At 52.9% G+C, this 15,934-nt stretch overlaps 3 protein-coding genes across 3 annotated transcripts; all 3 read right to left on the bottom strand.

The window, feature by feature from the left end:
* Positions 1-176: 176 nt before the first annotated feature.
* Positions 177-1,617, bottom strand: CGCS363_v014421 (Satratoxin biosynthesis SC1 cluster protein 4; the record flags this gene model as incomplete). The annotated part of the gene is made up of 5 exons (XM_036646270.1): positions 177-705; positions 771-1,144; positions 1,219-1,286; positions 1,353-1,389; positions 1,450-1,617. The coding sequence occupies 5 exons, from the start codon at positions 1,615-1,617 to the stop codon at positions 177-179; spliced, it is 1,176 nt and encodes a 391-aa protein (XP_036488091.1).
* A 2,824-nt stretch (positions 1,618-4,441) lies between these two features.
* Positions 4,442-8,998, bottom strand: bphB (Cyanobacterial phytochrome B; the record flags this gene model as incomplete). Its single annotated transcript, XM_036646269.1, has 2 exons — positions 4,442-4,858; positions 4,919-8,998. The coding sequence occupies 2 exons, from the start codon at positions 8,996-8,998 to the stop codon at positions 4,442-4,444; spliced, it is 4,497 nt and encodes a 1,498-aa protein (XP_036488092.1).
* Positions 8,999-14,304: 5,306 nt separating this feature from the next.
* On the bottom strand, positions 14,305-15,524 carry CGCS363_v014419 (Uncharacterized protein; the record flags this gene model as incomplete). Its single annotated transcript, XM_036646268.1, has 3 exons — positions 14,305-15,276; positions 15,333-15,399; positions 15,493-15,524. 3 exons carry the CDS (start codon positions 15,522-15,524, stop codon positions 14,305-14,307), a joined length of 1,071 nt encoding a protein of 356 aa, XP_036488601.1.
* Between the last annotated feature and the right edge of the window lie 410 nt (positions 15,525-15,934).

Below are 15,934 nucleotides of genomic sequence, written 5' to 3'. Positions count from 1 at the left end.
GTGGACGTTTTCCTCCCGTTCGGCACCCTCTGGCACACGTTATAGACGACAGCGGCATCTCGGAAGCCTCTTGACGATACATTATTCACTCTTCCGATTACCAGCCCAGATCCCATAGAAACTTTTTGCTGTTGAACGAGGATCACTCTCGAATCATGTCAGATCACAGAGCCATTTCAGCGTATCTCTCTTCGGCCCTGAGATCCTTTGCTGGAAGAAGGGGACCATGTCGGTCTGGGGCTCGTGGGGCTGAAGTTCGATTTGACGGGGGTGATTGCGTCCTCTCGTACACTTGCCAAACCAAAAATACTTTCGGTCGAAGCGGTCTGGTGCTGGTTTGAATAAGGCGACACGTGGGTGGCGGACTTGTCTTCCTTCGCGTGGCTCGACCGCGCGCTTGAGACAGCCGACTCCGTGGTGGCCATCTCCACGTCGGGCTTGACGATGGCTGGTGGATACGCACTCGTGGGGAATGTGCCACGGGTATCGCGGGTGCCACGAGTGTCTGAGTGCAAGGAGTAGTTCACCCTAGCCATCATCCTCGGGAACAGTTTGGTCATGAGGGGTCGCAGAGTCGGAAGGCAGGCGCAGGTAACGGCTGAAGAGATCTCTCCAAGCGACCAGAGAGAAGCTTCCACATTGGTCCAGGTGAAGTCCTGTTGAATGCTGAGATATTTGGTGCGGACAATAGAGACGGCCACAGTACTGGGAACTGTTAGAAAACCGACATGCTGCGTCGAACGATCGGGGACAAAATTGTAACCACTCACAAAAATCCGAGGCTGAATATCCCCATGAGGAGCAGCTTCTGCTTCCTGGGGAGACTAAGATGCCAAAATATGGGCAGAGGAAGTGCAAAGACGGCGACATCGGTGGCAATATTTCCCGCCGCATTCACATACCACTGTGGCTGGTTAGGGATGCAATATGCCTTGATGGCCTTGTCCCAGAACCCTTCGACGGGTATACAGGTGAAGGTAGCGATGAGAAGCTGGGAAACGGCCCATGCCCCAACCACGACGATTGCGACAGCGTAAATTCTCCTCATCTTCGGAACAGCCATGATTCGGTAATACTGGAACAGAAAAGACAATTTTATACAGAGAAGCGCAATGTTGTAGAAGACGATGGAGACAAAGAAGGTCTGGAGAGCCGTGTGAGCGAGCACCCAACAGATCAAATTTGAACATATCTGGTAGGGAAAGGGCCGAAACTCACGTGAAGGTACTCCGGGATCTCTGCTTTGTCCAGTGTTGAGATATGTCTCCCGAGGCCATGTTCAGTCACTGCCGTCCGCATTAGCCAACATGAACAGGACCCTCTTGTTCAAGGAGGTTTGTGACATGACATACTTGCTGCAATAGCAGTTCCACAGCCTATCAAAGCCAACTTTCCTCAGACCAGTCAGTCCTTCGTCTTTCCAGCCAGCACGTTGTTGGCATGACTCACAAGTCCAGCGATAGCAAGAACGTCATCAATGCCGAACAGTTCAATGACCTTTGTTCTCGTGTAAATCCGTAGACCCACCAGCGTGGTAGGAAACATGATACAGAAGACTACGGAGCCGATGACAACTCCTCTCTGGTCTTCGTACGAGTCTGCAGGAAGCTTTGCCATACTCGTCTTCGCTGGCGATCGGTAGTTTTGGCTAAGGCAAGATGAAGAATTGGAGAGCGTGAACATGCCAGCTTAAGCAGTTGTTGACTTGGCGGGCAGCACCTACTAAACAGGGTGATTACGGGGGAAAGAATGCGTTATTGAATAGAGCCAAACTAAAAGATGCACATCGCAGGCCCCCTCTTCCAAAAGACAAGTCATGAACCACTGCGAGCAGGGGCTCAAAATAGGATGACGGGAAGGGGAAGACAGAGTTCCGAACAGCATTCACGCGAAGGAAGTGTGTCTGCGGAGCACACCACCATTCTTCGCCATCATGACCGAGTCATTTTCGTCACACCAATAGGTTCGTAACGCCGAGACTCTGATCCCAGTTGGCGGCAAGAAAAGAGGAAACGAAAAAAGAAACAGGTCGACTGGGCCGTCCCTCGTTCAGATGAGCGAGTATCACGCACGGCGAAACGGAACCCGCAATCAGACTTACGAACTAGAGAGACTCGATTCACCAAAATCGCCAGATGGAACTAGGGATGAGCCCAGCTGGTCAACGACAAGTTGGCTGCCCGTCTGTCTGCCTTGGCCTTCTTGATGATGGCGAAGTAAAGTCCGTGCTTTTTCCCTGATTCTGAATTCACATCCATCTCGATGAAGGTTGGCCAAGGGAAGGGAGTAGCGAGGCAAGGCATGGAAGAGAGCCGCATGGGGTTCGCGGGAAAGTAGAGTTTGAACCAAATAGAAAGATTAAGCGCGGAAGAGGCGAAAGAGCGAGGAGGGTGAAGATGTTTAGCGTGTGAACTACTCTGGTGTTACTATGGATCGAGAAAGCAGACAGCGGGGGGCTTTGACTTTGACTTTCTTACTTCGCGGCACCTACATTTGTCCGCCCATTGAGCCGGGTAGACCATGCTCCAAGAGGTCCCCTCAGCTGCGAGTTCAAACCTCACCAGCTAGGGAAGGATACGAGCGGTGGACAGCAGCAAGAACCACGTCAATCAAGCTTTGAGTGTAAGAGAGAGAGCAGCGCACGGGTATCTCAACCCGCGATGGCAGCGGAGAACCTTGTTTGGCAGACAGGTGGTGTGCCGGGTCTGCGAATGAGAACACAAAGTCCGATGCTTGACTGAACGCTCAGTCCGCGTCCTCTCTCCTGAACTGATGGCCCGTCTAGCCTTTGTATTCTGTCTTCGAAATTGCGTTTTTCGTCATCTTATAGTCATCCGTCCAACCACCCACTCCTGGATTTTTTCCGCTGTCTCTGCCGTCCGGATCTTGCTATTTCCGGAAATCATTCGGAAGAGGATATTGTCACGAAACGGCATAGGAAAAGATGAGATATAGGGGGCCCAAACACGGGAGGAGGGTGTCGAGAAGCGACTTTGTATCATCAGTTGATTTACTGAACTTTATCGACTTTTCTGTCTTCATCACTATCGGTTGTCAATGGGTTACACCGGAAAACGCACGAGAACCAGGAGGTGGTCTTGCTTACAGCCAGCCGTAGTCGCGGCAACATCATCAGATGCGCCGTACTCGCCTAGCCCTGCCTGCTCTCTGAATGCGCTGATGCACTTCTCGGCCTATGGACGGAGCATGAGTCGCAAACATCGTTGATTCTGCAACTGAGAGTTGTATATTCGAGGGTAGCCGGTCCTGGATGAGCCAGTTCCCATCATGCGCCCGTTATTGAGCGGCCAGGTCCCGGAGCTTTGGTACCTAGGTAGGAACAGATTCCCAAACCTATGAAAGGGGCCCTGGGGTTGAGGGGAGGGGAGGCCCGTCTACTCCGTATGTTGTCCCATCCCTACCTTATCTGAGGCGCCATAATGCTTGGATCTACTCATGAGCAAGACGCACAGTCGCGGTGTTGTTGTCTCCCGCCTGTGCTCTATTGCCACTGATTGATCAAACTCGGATCCTGGCTCCTCCTCTGTCTTCCGCACATCGTCTGTGACAATTGGCAGTCGGCACGGTATGAGAAAATGTTTTGTACAAGCTTTAGGATGTTACATATGTGACGAACTCCAAAGTACACATCCACTGGAAGGCATGCCATATGAGCGAGACAGAGTCAAGATCCCTGCCTTCTCCTTCACTACTAACATCGCATGCTCCTGCTAATGGTGCAACTAGGGCTGTGCCATGGTGACGACAATTAGCTCAGAAGCATCTCTTTCTCGACAGGAATGGTGTATGTGCCACGTGGAATTCGAAATGGACAAGGTCGTCAGTACATTTCTCTTGTTACTACACGTTCTTCTGGTGTACATCTGCCACGGCCGTTAGCACTGTCGGGAGATCAGTTTGCTTGTGTACATTTGTTCTTCATGTGCCGTGAAGCTCTTTCCTTGTCTCGGCATGGCGAAGACCGTGCAGTGGTATATTGCCTCGAGGACAAAAAGCCGGGAGATATTTAATTTCGCAACCAAGAAAACGCCCACCATTGTCCGGCTTGTCGCTCCTACCCTTTCCATGCAATCCGTATGCTTTTGTCATGGTATATCCGTCCATTCCCTCCTTAGCTCTATATCGTCAAGTTTCAGCAAACCCTAGTCCGATTTTGAATCCAGTCCATCTCTTGAACTTCGCAGTGAACTCCGTAATCGCAAGACCCCATGGAGGCAGTTCGGCGCACGTTCTCTCGCCATCAAGTAGCACGGCACTCCTCCCCTTCGTAATACTGAGTGAAAACCAACACAGTCTGCTCTAGCTTTGCAAACCTTCACCATATCATCCTCATCAATCCGACCGCTCATCGAAGTTGTCCGAGCAGAGAAGCCTGAAATACAAACAACAGCCTCATGAGAAACAACAACGATGGACACAATCAAGCTGTGCTGTCTGCTTTTTTCGTGACTCCGTCTTGGCCTGTAGGTGTAGCCGATTCATCATCTGATGTTTCCTTGCCAAGGATCTTTTCTTCTTCACCAGAGCAGTCTCTGACATTGAACCACCCGCCGCGCTCCCACTGTCCTGGGGCATATAAACACGTTGCACGAGTGTCGTCCTCCACTATTCCCAAGAGTAAGGTATTGAGACGCCTGAAATCGATGGGCTTCAGAATCCATCCGTCGAAACCTGCACTGACGTATTTCTCTCTCTCACGCTCTATCAGGGATGCCGAAACAGCAAAAATGGGAATTCTGCCATTATGATTGGCGATGGAAGAGTGCCCACCGTGCTCACTAGAATTTTCGAAGGCTCGGATCATCTTGGTGCTCGTCAGACCATCAACTATCGGCATCTACGATGAGAAATTGGCTGTCAGCACAGGAATAACTAGGGACCGACCGGGAGCACATACCTGCATGTCCATCAAGACGACATCAAAGGCACTAGACTTTTCACGATAAACCGTCGCGCAGTCTTCGCCGTTTACAGCATGTGAAACTTGATGGCCTGATTTCTCCAGGCGCTTCCGCAGAATTCGTGAGTTGATGGGGTCATCCTCGGCGATAAGGACTTGCAACTTGGTAGTATCTGGCCCTGAGACGACACTTGTGGCCGTTCCAATTGTACCGCTTTCCGAGGCTGCACCATGCTTGTGTTTCTCTGATACTTCAAATAGCATTCGAGATGATGCGCTCTGAGGCAAAGAGGACGGTGGTTCCAAGTACTCGTCAGGAATTTTGACCGCCCTGATGGGAGTTTTCGTATCCTTCACGCTACTAAAGCCCACTTCAGTCCGTGATGAGGAGTCTATTGCAGGACCATTCTTCTGGCTTGTCCGCACCGAATTTGGCGATCCCGTGACGCTAACATTTGAAGAGTTGCCGTCTGAGGACTTTGGTCGATAGAGTGTTTCCCTGGAGAATTGGCGCTGAGCAACTGGTCGGCTCATGTCCACCTCTCCAATAGACAATGGCGTTTGAATGGCGTCTATCAAGCGATCCGCATCACTCCGAGAACTCTTGTCGCTAGCTCTGCTGGTCCCTGTGGCGACGCTCTTCTGACTCTCGAGACTTCTGGTTTCCGCTTTTGGACCCGAATCCACAGGCATCATTTTTTCAAACCCATCATTTTGTTCCGTTTGCTTGCTTCCGCGATCAATGAGCATGAGTTCGCCGTCGTTGTCAGGCATGACCGCAGTAGTCACGGATGCTACGCTGGAATCTGCAGCTGACTCCGAATGCCTTAGGCCTTCAACTGGTGCTGGCGCGTCATCCGGGATATCGAAAGGCAGCTGTATGATAAATCGTGATCCTGTACCTTGTTCTGACTTGAGGCGCAGCTGGCCATCCATATTCCGAACGATTCTGGCAACGACGGCCAATCCAAGGCCCAAGATTCTATCTTCTTTTCCGGCTGCGTCATCCTTGGAAGGCAAGGTCGTTTCATCTAATTCGACGCTGACTTGCTCCAGATCTCGGAAGAGAGTGTCCAACTGCCTGGCCGTCATTCCTTTGCCTGTGTCTTCGACCAGAATTTCGATGCGTACACGTCGGTCAAGAACTTCGCTAACGTATAGTTCGACCTTGACATACCCATTAGCGGTATTTTGCACGGCGTTGGCTGCGACGTTGGAAATGGCCTGTCTGAGACGTCGGCTATCACCACATACGTGACGAGGAAGGCCGGGGTGTTCGATGACTTGGTACTCAATGCCCTTCCTCTTAGCGTCGTTGACAAATGGCTCTGTTGCTTCCCGTATGCACATGCCAAAGTCAAACACTTCATCCTTGACTAGGTTCTGGCCTTCCTCTGTTTGGGTGAGATCGAGTAGGTCGTTAATGACGTAAATCAGCGACTTAGACGCAGAGTGAGATTTTGCCAGATTGTCGCGAGTCTCTTGGTCCAGAGAGCCTTCCAACGCGATTTCCAGGTAATTGATGATGGCGTTTAAGGGGGTGCGTACTTCGTGTGCCGAATTTGCGAGCAGAAGTCGTGTAAGACGGCTGCTCTGCAACGCAGCTTCTTTCTGTCTCCACACTTCGATAAATTTGCCATAGACAAGACACAGCACAGCCGATGTCTCAACCTGTTCTTCGGACCACTCTCGACACTTACCAAGCACCGTCTCGTGCCAGGTTTTGAAGCTTTTCCGGGGCTCCAGGTAGGCAGCTGTTCCTTCGCGCAAAGTCTTTTCGTACGGATTGCCGGCCCATTTGACCTCCTTGACCTGGCCCTTTCGGAAAAAAACGATGAAGTCATTGCCGCCCACACTCAACGGGACGTAGAGGAGGCCTGCGATGACGGTGAAGCCCAGAGGATAGCGCAAGTCTGGAAAATCCTCCCGAATATCCTGAGAGGTGACCACAGACGTGAGTTCGCGTAAGCGCAGGTATTCCAGCATCGCCAGAGCCTCCTGAGACTGCTCGATCTCGCCAAGAATCTTGGTTTCTCCCTTAATTGAAAGCATCCCAAAGTCTGCATCAAAAAGCTTCAGGAGATCGTCCGACGACGCGATGATGTACCCAGATGGATTTTTCTCCGTAGGTGCAGTGTTGATGAGTTTTCGAGCTTGAAGTCGGGTTGCGTACGATAATCTCTCGATGTTCCGTGACGCCGTATCCCCAACCAGGCGACACATTTTGCGGATAGGAAAAGATACCCGCATGCCTTTGCGGCCGTAAGAATGACACGCAATGAGGCCCCACAGCTCGTTGAAAGCATTGATGGAAACCGACATGGAGGATCGTACGGCCATATTGGCGAGATATTTGAGGTGAATAGGAGACATGGCTCGCAGATACGAGTGGCTGAGGTCTAGGGGCAGGTCGAGATCCTCCTTGGCTTTGCAGACCAATCTTGCGGTCTCGAGGTCGCGATCGTATAGAAGCCTCACCTTGTTCAACTTATACAAGTCGCGAGCTTGCCGTGGAATGTCGGAGGCCGGGAAATGAAGTCCCTTGTACAAATCCTTCGTATGCGTGGTATCAACCAACTCGGTGACGACCTTTCCGTTGTAGGAAGAGTCGAATTGGTAGATCATGACTCGGTGAAAGCCGGTGAGTTCTTTGACAATGCCCACCAATATTTTCAAGAATCCTTCCAGATTGGAAGCCGCAGCAAGCTGCTCTTGTACCTGGGACATGATGTCGAAAACTTGCATGGCCCCGGCGTCACCTCTACGCTTTCGCGCACTTCGTAAGACCCTCAAAGGCTTGCTCAAGATTTCGGTGCTTTCGGCCAGTTCTTCCATCGTTGGGTTGGACTGGAGTGTATCCTCTGGTGTGTTGGGAGTAGCCTCTTCTGGTGGGCGAAGTGGAAACTGATGATCATCATCTATCTCAAACTCGCAGATTATCAGGTCAGGATGCGCTGGATTTATGTGTATAGCGCACCAGAGCTTGACGCTCTTCCTCCTTGGTGGACGAATCGACAGGCTAAAGACCTCGGGTCCGTTGATGGCTGGGTCGGCATCCTCGTCACGGATGAAGTCAATGTGATCCAATAGGTTATCCTGCTGCTCTTCGGTTAGGATATCAAGAAAGCTATTCAGACGAAACAGCAGCTGAGGCGAGTAGCCCGTTAACCTCTCCGTATTCTCGCTGGCGTAACGAACAGAGAAGCGCCCGTCTGCCTCTTCCCGAATGGCCACCAGGGCACCGAATCCCTGAACGGCACCAGGAGTGTGGATAGGTTCGTCTTCGCATCGTTGCAAAACATTGTCGGTGCCGGTGATGACATGGTGACCTTCGTCTGTCATGACGTATTTGAAGCGCGTCGTGAAAAGACCATCATTACCGAGTTCGCTAAGCTGGCTTGTGGTGAGGGATGCTGGGCGCTGGGAGGAATCATCCCCTGGTACCGACTCATCTTCGCCGTCTGAGATGACGTCTTGAAATAGTTCGAGGGGCTTCGAATTCGCATGGCGCACGGCATCGGCCTGGACGCTTGATAACGGCCCGCTATCAGTGTTCTTTCTCCGGGTCAAGACAGGTTGTCGGTCGCTCGGCGAAGTTACTGTGGAGGGGCGAGAATGGGAGGTGGTGGCAGAGGCGGAATCACGGCGAAAGGCGGCGCCAAGGGCAGCGGTGTCGATTCGAGGGTCACCAGGCCGGGGTGCCGGATATTGACCGTGGTCGGGTAGTCGGGGAAAGTAGTCGTGTTCGCTTGATAATCTACCGGTGCGCTGGACACTCACGACGGAGCGGATGGGAAATACCCTATCTGAAGGGTCAGGGCTCGCACCGTGACCAAGCTGGCGATCGGAGCTGGCGCTCCATGATGAAGAGCAACTGGGGGTAGCAGCATTGGCGGAGACGGGTGCAGAAGATGCAGCAGAGGCGGCAGGGGCGTCAGATGTGGACGAGTCGTCGACTTGCGGCGCGGCGGGGTTTGAATGGGAGCTCGCGATGGGAGTTGCCTCAGACGAATCGTCCGTTGTAGACTGGTCGGCGAAAGTAACGGAAGGCCGGCGGGTGTCGGATTGGGCGTCCATACTTGACGATACGCGGCGAAAGACCTAAAAGTCTATGAAATCCCACAAGGATGCAAGCTCTGGACGCGACCTCGCCGGAGGCTCAGAGGTCCGCAATCAGTAAAGCTTAGCATGAGGCAACAAGACAAACAGAACACTCTCTCGTTGTTGTTGGTGTTGTTGTTGTTGTTTTGGTATGAGCCCCAAGATAGAGAGGAAACGGATTTGTGTCGAGGAAGACACAGCGTCGGCAAGGATAGGAGAAAGGAGGACTAGGCCCCCAGTGTCCTTGTCGGCGGACTGGCTGCGAGACGCTCTATTCGTCGATCATTCGGGTCCGGAGGGGCAGCCCTGATGGGAAAGTCGGGGGATGGGATGCGGTTTTGCGGTTTTGCGGTTTTGCGGTTCTTCGATTGTACGATTGTTCGGAGGCAAGTGAGCGAGCCGGGGGTTGGTTGGTTGGTTGTTGTGGACAGGGCCCTGCTGCTGTATTCGTACAGAGTAGAGTGGGCGCGCCGGGGGTAGCGGGCAGTGGTGGACAGTGGTTGTAGGAACACCTCGATGACTGTCAGACACGGAGATGGAGGTGCGAATGGGAATTGCAGCTCTCAGATTCCCTCGAACATTGGTAGATCGGTTTGTGGCGGCGGTGATTGAGGGGCTTGGGCTGCGGTAAATGGCAGGCGTTGTGGGTACCCCGTCGTGCGCGGTAAGTACGCATACAGCGACGTCAACGAAGCACCAGCTAGCTACCTAGGGCAGAGTAGGTATGTTAACCGAGAGGTTCCAATCGAAAGGCAAGCATGCGTGGCAACGAATGGCTTAAGGCAAGATCAGGGTGACGGCTATGTGTATGCGATCAACGTAGCGGTAGGTGATGCAAGAACGGAATTCTGTGGCGGTGGTCCAAGGTAGGGTCAGGGTAAGGTAGGTAGGTAGACTAACGTTTGAAAGGTAGGTAGGTAGGTAAGTAAGGTAGGCAGGCAGTATAGTGTATTGCTAGTAACAATGCGGCAGCAGGTGGTGGTCGCGTAATAGGTACCATGAAGGGGGGCAGAAATCCTAATCACAAGAGATCAAGAGTCGACCGGATGGCAAATGCAGCACCGTGCGGGTGGGTGTACGTTTACGGCGAATATCGAGGCCGCTGACGGAGGGAAGATTAATGTGTCAAGGGTGAGGGTCCAAGGCGGAGGAGAGAGGAGTAGGGAGAGAGTGTGGAAGAGAAAGAGTGTGTGAAGGAGGGAGAGCGGGAGGGAGAGGGAGAGGAAGCCACAGACACGGGCGTAGAGACTTCAACGAGGGTTTTCGCAAGTACCTGCCCCAGAGTGGCAACAATCAATCATCATCAACGAGGCAAGGCAAGTACACTAGAGATGAAGAGAAGACGGAGAAAAAGAGGGGAAGGAGGAAGGAAGGAAATGTGAATCTACAGCAAGGTGAGTGGCAGCCTTCATTGGCTTCATTGGCAGCCTTGAACAGGAAAGACATGGACGGACAGCAACCTGTCTAAGGTACATACACCAGTCTCTCTCGGGCTGGATTCTTCGTCCAGGGCTCTGGACTGCGGACTCTACTCAAGGCAGACTCTGGATTGGATTCCAGTCTGAATTATGGAGTCTACGGCGTACATACATAGAGACGAGACGGGACGAGGCGCTTGGAAACATCCAGGCAAAACGACGGCCAAGTTGACCCAGCCAACCAGCCCATGATGCAGTCGAACTGTAAGGTAAGGTAAGGTAAGGTAGGGTAAGGCAAGGTACGGACGCCTACCTACCTACATGCCTCCCTACCCAAAGCCCACAGCTCCCACGGGTGCGCCAGCTCTAGCAGCAACAGACCAGCATACGCACTGTGCCAGCAGCAGCAAGCAAGCAGCAGCAGACCCTCACTCAGGTGGCGGCTGTCGACCAGGGCAGCTCGAGTCCAGGAGTGGTGCGAGGGATCATGGATGTGCGGCCTAGGCTTTCTTAGCGTGTCGATCACTGGTCAAGTGGTCCCCATCGTGGATTAAGCCTGGCCATCAGTCTTTGCTCTCCTTTCTCAGGCATTACCCATGCTCATCTACACGGTAACGCTACTGCGTACTGCGTAGAGTCCGTCCTGCACCTCATCCGAGGCATGTACTGCGTACTTACTTTGAGTCCCGCCGTCGGGTAAGGTGCCTCTCGTGCGCTCCTTGTCGAGGGTACAAGCGTCATGACCGAGCACAACCCTTCCCACCAAGGTATTCAATCCGTCGCCTACCTTACGAATACGTACGCAGCAGCCAGCGCCTTCGCTGAGGTGAGAGGCACATGCGCGCCGCCAGAGACCCATACTGCCCACTGCGCTGCACTGCACTGTAGACATACGGACAGACATGGGACAATTGGAGACTTGGGCAGGGGCACCCTCGCACTGGAAATCGAGTGGACGTTTTGCTCCGAAGTCGACTGCTGCACTGGGCTGTTTTGCCGTGAAGGAAGGCACCGCACGTCACACGTCCAACAGGCATCTACATAGTATCCGTAGGCTCCAGGAGTTTGGTCTTCAAACTTCACCGACCTCACAGTCGGAGGTCGCACCAACAAGCCGGATTCGAGAAGCGGCACTTGCCGGAGGGCCACATAGGGCTCAGCTGACAGGAATTGCTGCAATGTCCCGAGCCCGGCAAAGCAAGCAAGCAACTTGATCCCAACCAGTCTGAAGAGATGAAGTGCATTCTTCTCCGTCGAGGTCGGGCTGAAGTGGGATTGGGCAGCCTGGAACGCAGCGGGTACACGTGCCGCTCGGGGCCTACGCAGTACCCGTACACTACTCTGTATTCCATTCCTGAATGCGTAAAGAGCAGGGTTTCCCGGAGACTCCCCATCTGCATGGCATGCTCCTGATCCCTCTGTTCTCCGTTGCAGTAGGGAGGACAAAGTCTTGTGCGAGTTGGAAATCTTCTCAGTGAGAATCTGCCGTTCCCAACCAAGGCATCCCGGGATTCTTCTGCGGGGGGAGGGGAGGGTCCCGAATGTCATGTCATTACGGGAACATTCGAGACCGGGTTTCTCCCATGGACTTTGCATGGCAAAATTGAGCGAGAGGGATGGGATTTCTGGCGGTGGAGAAAGGTCATCCGGATTTTCTACAACTACGCGCCCCATCCCTCCAGCGGCAATTGCCCGAAGCTACACCCCACAAAGCCGCTTTTACTTCTTCTTCTTCTTCCATGGAGTGTCTGCAGCCAGGCCAGGTCTACTTATGCTCAGTATGTACCTAGGCTATTGGCGCACTGGACTGGAGCAGCCGCGATAAACCAAGAGAAGAAAAGAACGAATGAGAAGATACAACAACAAGTATACAACATCATGGCAAAAAGAGTCTGTTCAATATAAACTGCAGAGCAAGCATATCTCAGCCGACAAGCGAGGCAAAAGCCAATGCCAAAGGTTCTCTTCCGCCCGGGGGGGCGTGCTCTACTGCGTCCAGTAAGCAGCGGGAGCTTGTTCCAAGGGAGATATCGTATCCGGCTGGCTGGGCTCCCTTATTTTTTTTTGTTTTTTGCTTTATTTGCCCTCTTTCTTTCGCCGCCCCCTCCCCCCTTCTTCTTCTTCTTTCTCGGTCTATCGGCTTCCACTGCAACTTCCCGATCCTCCCTCCACTTGGCGAGACGTAGTTCCATAGGATAGTAAGATGCCGGGGGGAGGGCGATTCAAGTGTCAAAAATGCCCACAAGGGGGAGAGAAGAGGGGTAGCAAGACCAAGAGCAAGAGAAGCATTGGAGGGGAACGAATGAGTGTGAGTGGGTGCTTGGGACGATCGGGATCCCACTGTAGCTAAACAAAGGCGGGAATCGTGGAACCTGCATCATGTCGGTGTTCTGTCGCCACCAGCGCCCATCGACCTTAGTGCCACCAATCCAGGCTCTTGCAATATGTTCTGCTGATATCTTTACCTTTGCGTCTTGATTTTTTTCATTGAAAAAAAAAAAAAAAAAAAAAAAAAAAAAAAAGCCTACTTCTTCGGTTCCGCCGCGTTTCCCCTGATCATTCGTCACGACTGTGCGCTGTTGCTCATTTGCCTGTGTGGGCGGAAACAGGCGGGTTCAGTAACGCCTTCAATCGTGATGATGCTCGTGTATCTCAGATCCGTTGTACTTACATACCTGGATACGGGCTACGATGGGAGAAATGAGGGAATGCTGCCCCAGGCCCGCTTGGTATAAAGTACACTACTGCTAGACTTGCATCGGTGATCTAGCGCAAAGCGTTAGCATCGGACCAGCAACAGTCAGTCGATGACAACGACATGGGCGGGATGAAGACCAAAGCGTTGACCGTCCCGTCCCCCCTCCCCTATCACCTAGCACCTCTCATCACCTCATCAATGATGTAGACGACCATTTTGCTGCTGCGTACTGCTTGATTGTGATAATTCGTAGTGATGGGTAGTACAGGCAAGCTGTACCTGATGTTCGCACACTGTGGAGGCTAAGCCACATAACACTACGCTACCTACTTTCTGTTGGCAAAGCAGAGAAGAGACGAGCAAATTTGGGATTGAGAGGAATGGGATTCTCAAAATGCCTATGCTTCAATGGGATCTGCGACTGTCGATCCCTGCTTACGACAGGGAATTCTCCCTGTGTCTGCATTTCAGTCGCAGGCATCCCGCCGTGCTGGAGCAAGCTGACGAGGTAGTATTTGTACCGCCGATGCAAGCAAAACAGGCTCCATCCAAGTTTTTTTCCGCCCATGGACAGGTCCAGCCCGGGCTTAATATGCCTCAGCCCTGGACCTGGATGCTACGACCTCGAGAGTTGCGGCTGGAACACGGTCGCAAAATCAAAGGGAAAGCTGCGTGGCTGCTCGGCCGTCTCTATCTTTCCCCAACTGCCGGCACCCTCCACCATTAGTTGTCCCTGGGTTGATGGCCATTTACGAATACATCCACGACTTCATTGGTTGCACTTCTGGTCGATAGGGCTGCCACAGCCCCTTCGGAGCTTGGGTGTACAACAGAACTCGAGCAATTCCCACTCCGTGCCTATCTTCCAAACGCCACCGCCACATTTGCCATGTTCAACACCGGCGCATGATGACGTCAAACATCATGACTGTGGCGTTCGCCAGGCGCTGCTGGCTCAAATATTCTTCTCGGTTGAACAAGTCCTCCGAAACAAGTGCCGATTACGCTCCGACGGCAGCTCAACCCCGGCCAATACCCCTTTGAAATATCTCTCACGTGCTTTCTGGGTAGCAATCGTCCTAGTGGAACCTCGACTGTTGCTGTCAAATGCATGCAAAGTTGACAGGTAATTGGATTCGGGTGTCACGGGATACCATCTACAGCATCTAAAGCTTTCCCTTGGCGCTCTTCTCCTCCCGGGTTTTCTGCGCACTCTTGAGTAGCGCATATAGGCTTTGTAGGCGCGGCATCTCTACCCCGTGAGCTCTCGCTATCCTCACCGGGTTGCCCAGGATTACCTCAAGCTCCAGAGGTCTGCCGGCCTCCCAGTCCAGCAGCATGCTCGGCCTGGCTCCCGTATTTCGCTCCGTGCTCTTGACAATCCGATCAGGCTTTGCCAGGTCGTCAGGAAACTCCCGGCCCAAGATCTTTGGCACCGCTTCCCTGATCTCATTCATGATACCGACAACATGCTCCCTCAACTCGGCGTCCATCACCATGTCCGCATTGCCTCTGCCGCCGCTAAGCACCGCACTGGGATTGAACGCCGCGTTAATGCAGAGCTTGTGCCATCGCACCGTCTGCAATCCGATCTCATCGTGAGGCTCAACATCTCGGATACCACCCCAGCTAGGCCCCCACCACCGGCCCAGTTGCTCGACTGCCTGCGTACCCAGGCGCTTAAGCTCTGCGTTGCCCGTACCGAGGCCGTTCGTGTGCGGGCCGATGCTAACGCGTGTCCACCGGTTCTGTCTGATGACGCCTGGGGATATTTGTTCGGCACTGATGACCGTCACAGCGCTCACAATGGGGTTGCGAGGGAATCGCTCGCGGTAGGGCTCCTCGACGCCCACGCCATTCTGGATCAATACGATGCAAGACGTAGGACCAATGAGCGGGGCAATCATGGCAGAGTCATCTGAGCGGTCTGGCAATGCCTTGGTCGTCACAAACACATAGTCCCATTGGACATTGGAACCTTCCTGCTTTGCAGACGCTGCTGCTTCGACGGATGGGAAGGCTGCATGTGGCTTGAATACGTAATCGCCGAAGGAGTGCGTTTCCAACTTGACTCCAGATTCATTGATCGCTTTGTAATTCGATCTTGCAACCAGTGATACGTGGACGTTGCGGTTGGGCTGTCGTTCTAGTCAGCACGATCCGAGCCTTCTCGCGGAGGTACATGCGGACGCACATGGTGCAGTCGCGAAGCATAGAAGCAGCCAACAGCACCGGCTCCTATGAATATGATGTTTACAGCGCTGTGTTTGATGCGTCAGCATTGTTCCTGGCATGAGTTGAGATGGTCATGCAGCCAAAGACACGGCAGCCATGATGCCGAGGTTAATACTTACCTGTCGCCAGACTTGGCTGTTGTCAGGTCCATTGTACCAGAAGATGGCCGAGACGCCTTTGGATACCCGTTTTTGTTTTATTTCTTGGCTCAATACCGCAGGTACATGGAGAGTTTCGGTGTACGTCGAATGCTTTGAATGCCCTCCGCATAAATCGAACTTGACCGAGGTGAAGGTGTCCATGTTCTGACGCGACAACATTGACGTGGAGTCGCGATACGTTGGCCCCACAATGGGATGTCGCCATCGAGGGCGCTTCACGGTTGCCATCAGCTGGCAACAGCTGGGCAGAAACTCTGGTGCTTCGTGACAAGACCACGAACATCAACGTCAAGGGAAGGGGAGGATGAAAGAAAAAAACCCCGTTGAAACCACAGCGTAGGCTTCAGTAACTCCCACCTTCTCCCAAAACATCCCATCAGCCTTTCCATTAATGGTGGTC

The sequence above is a fragment of the Colletotrichum siamense genome (assembly GCF_013390195.1).
Source record: "Colletotrichum siamense strain Cg363 chromosome Unknown KSG_Cg363_contig10, whole genome shotgun sequence".
NCBI lineage: Eukaryota > Fungi > Ascomycota > Sordariomycetes > Glomerellales > Glomerellaceae > Colletotrichum > Colletotrichum siamense.
Note: the sequence above shows the minus strand (reverse complement) of the source record. Positions and strands in the feature narration are given on the sequence as shown.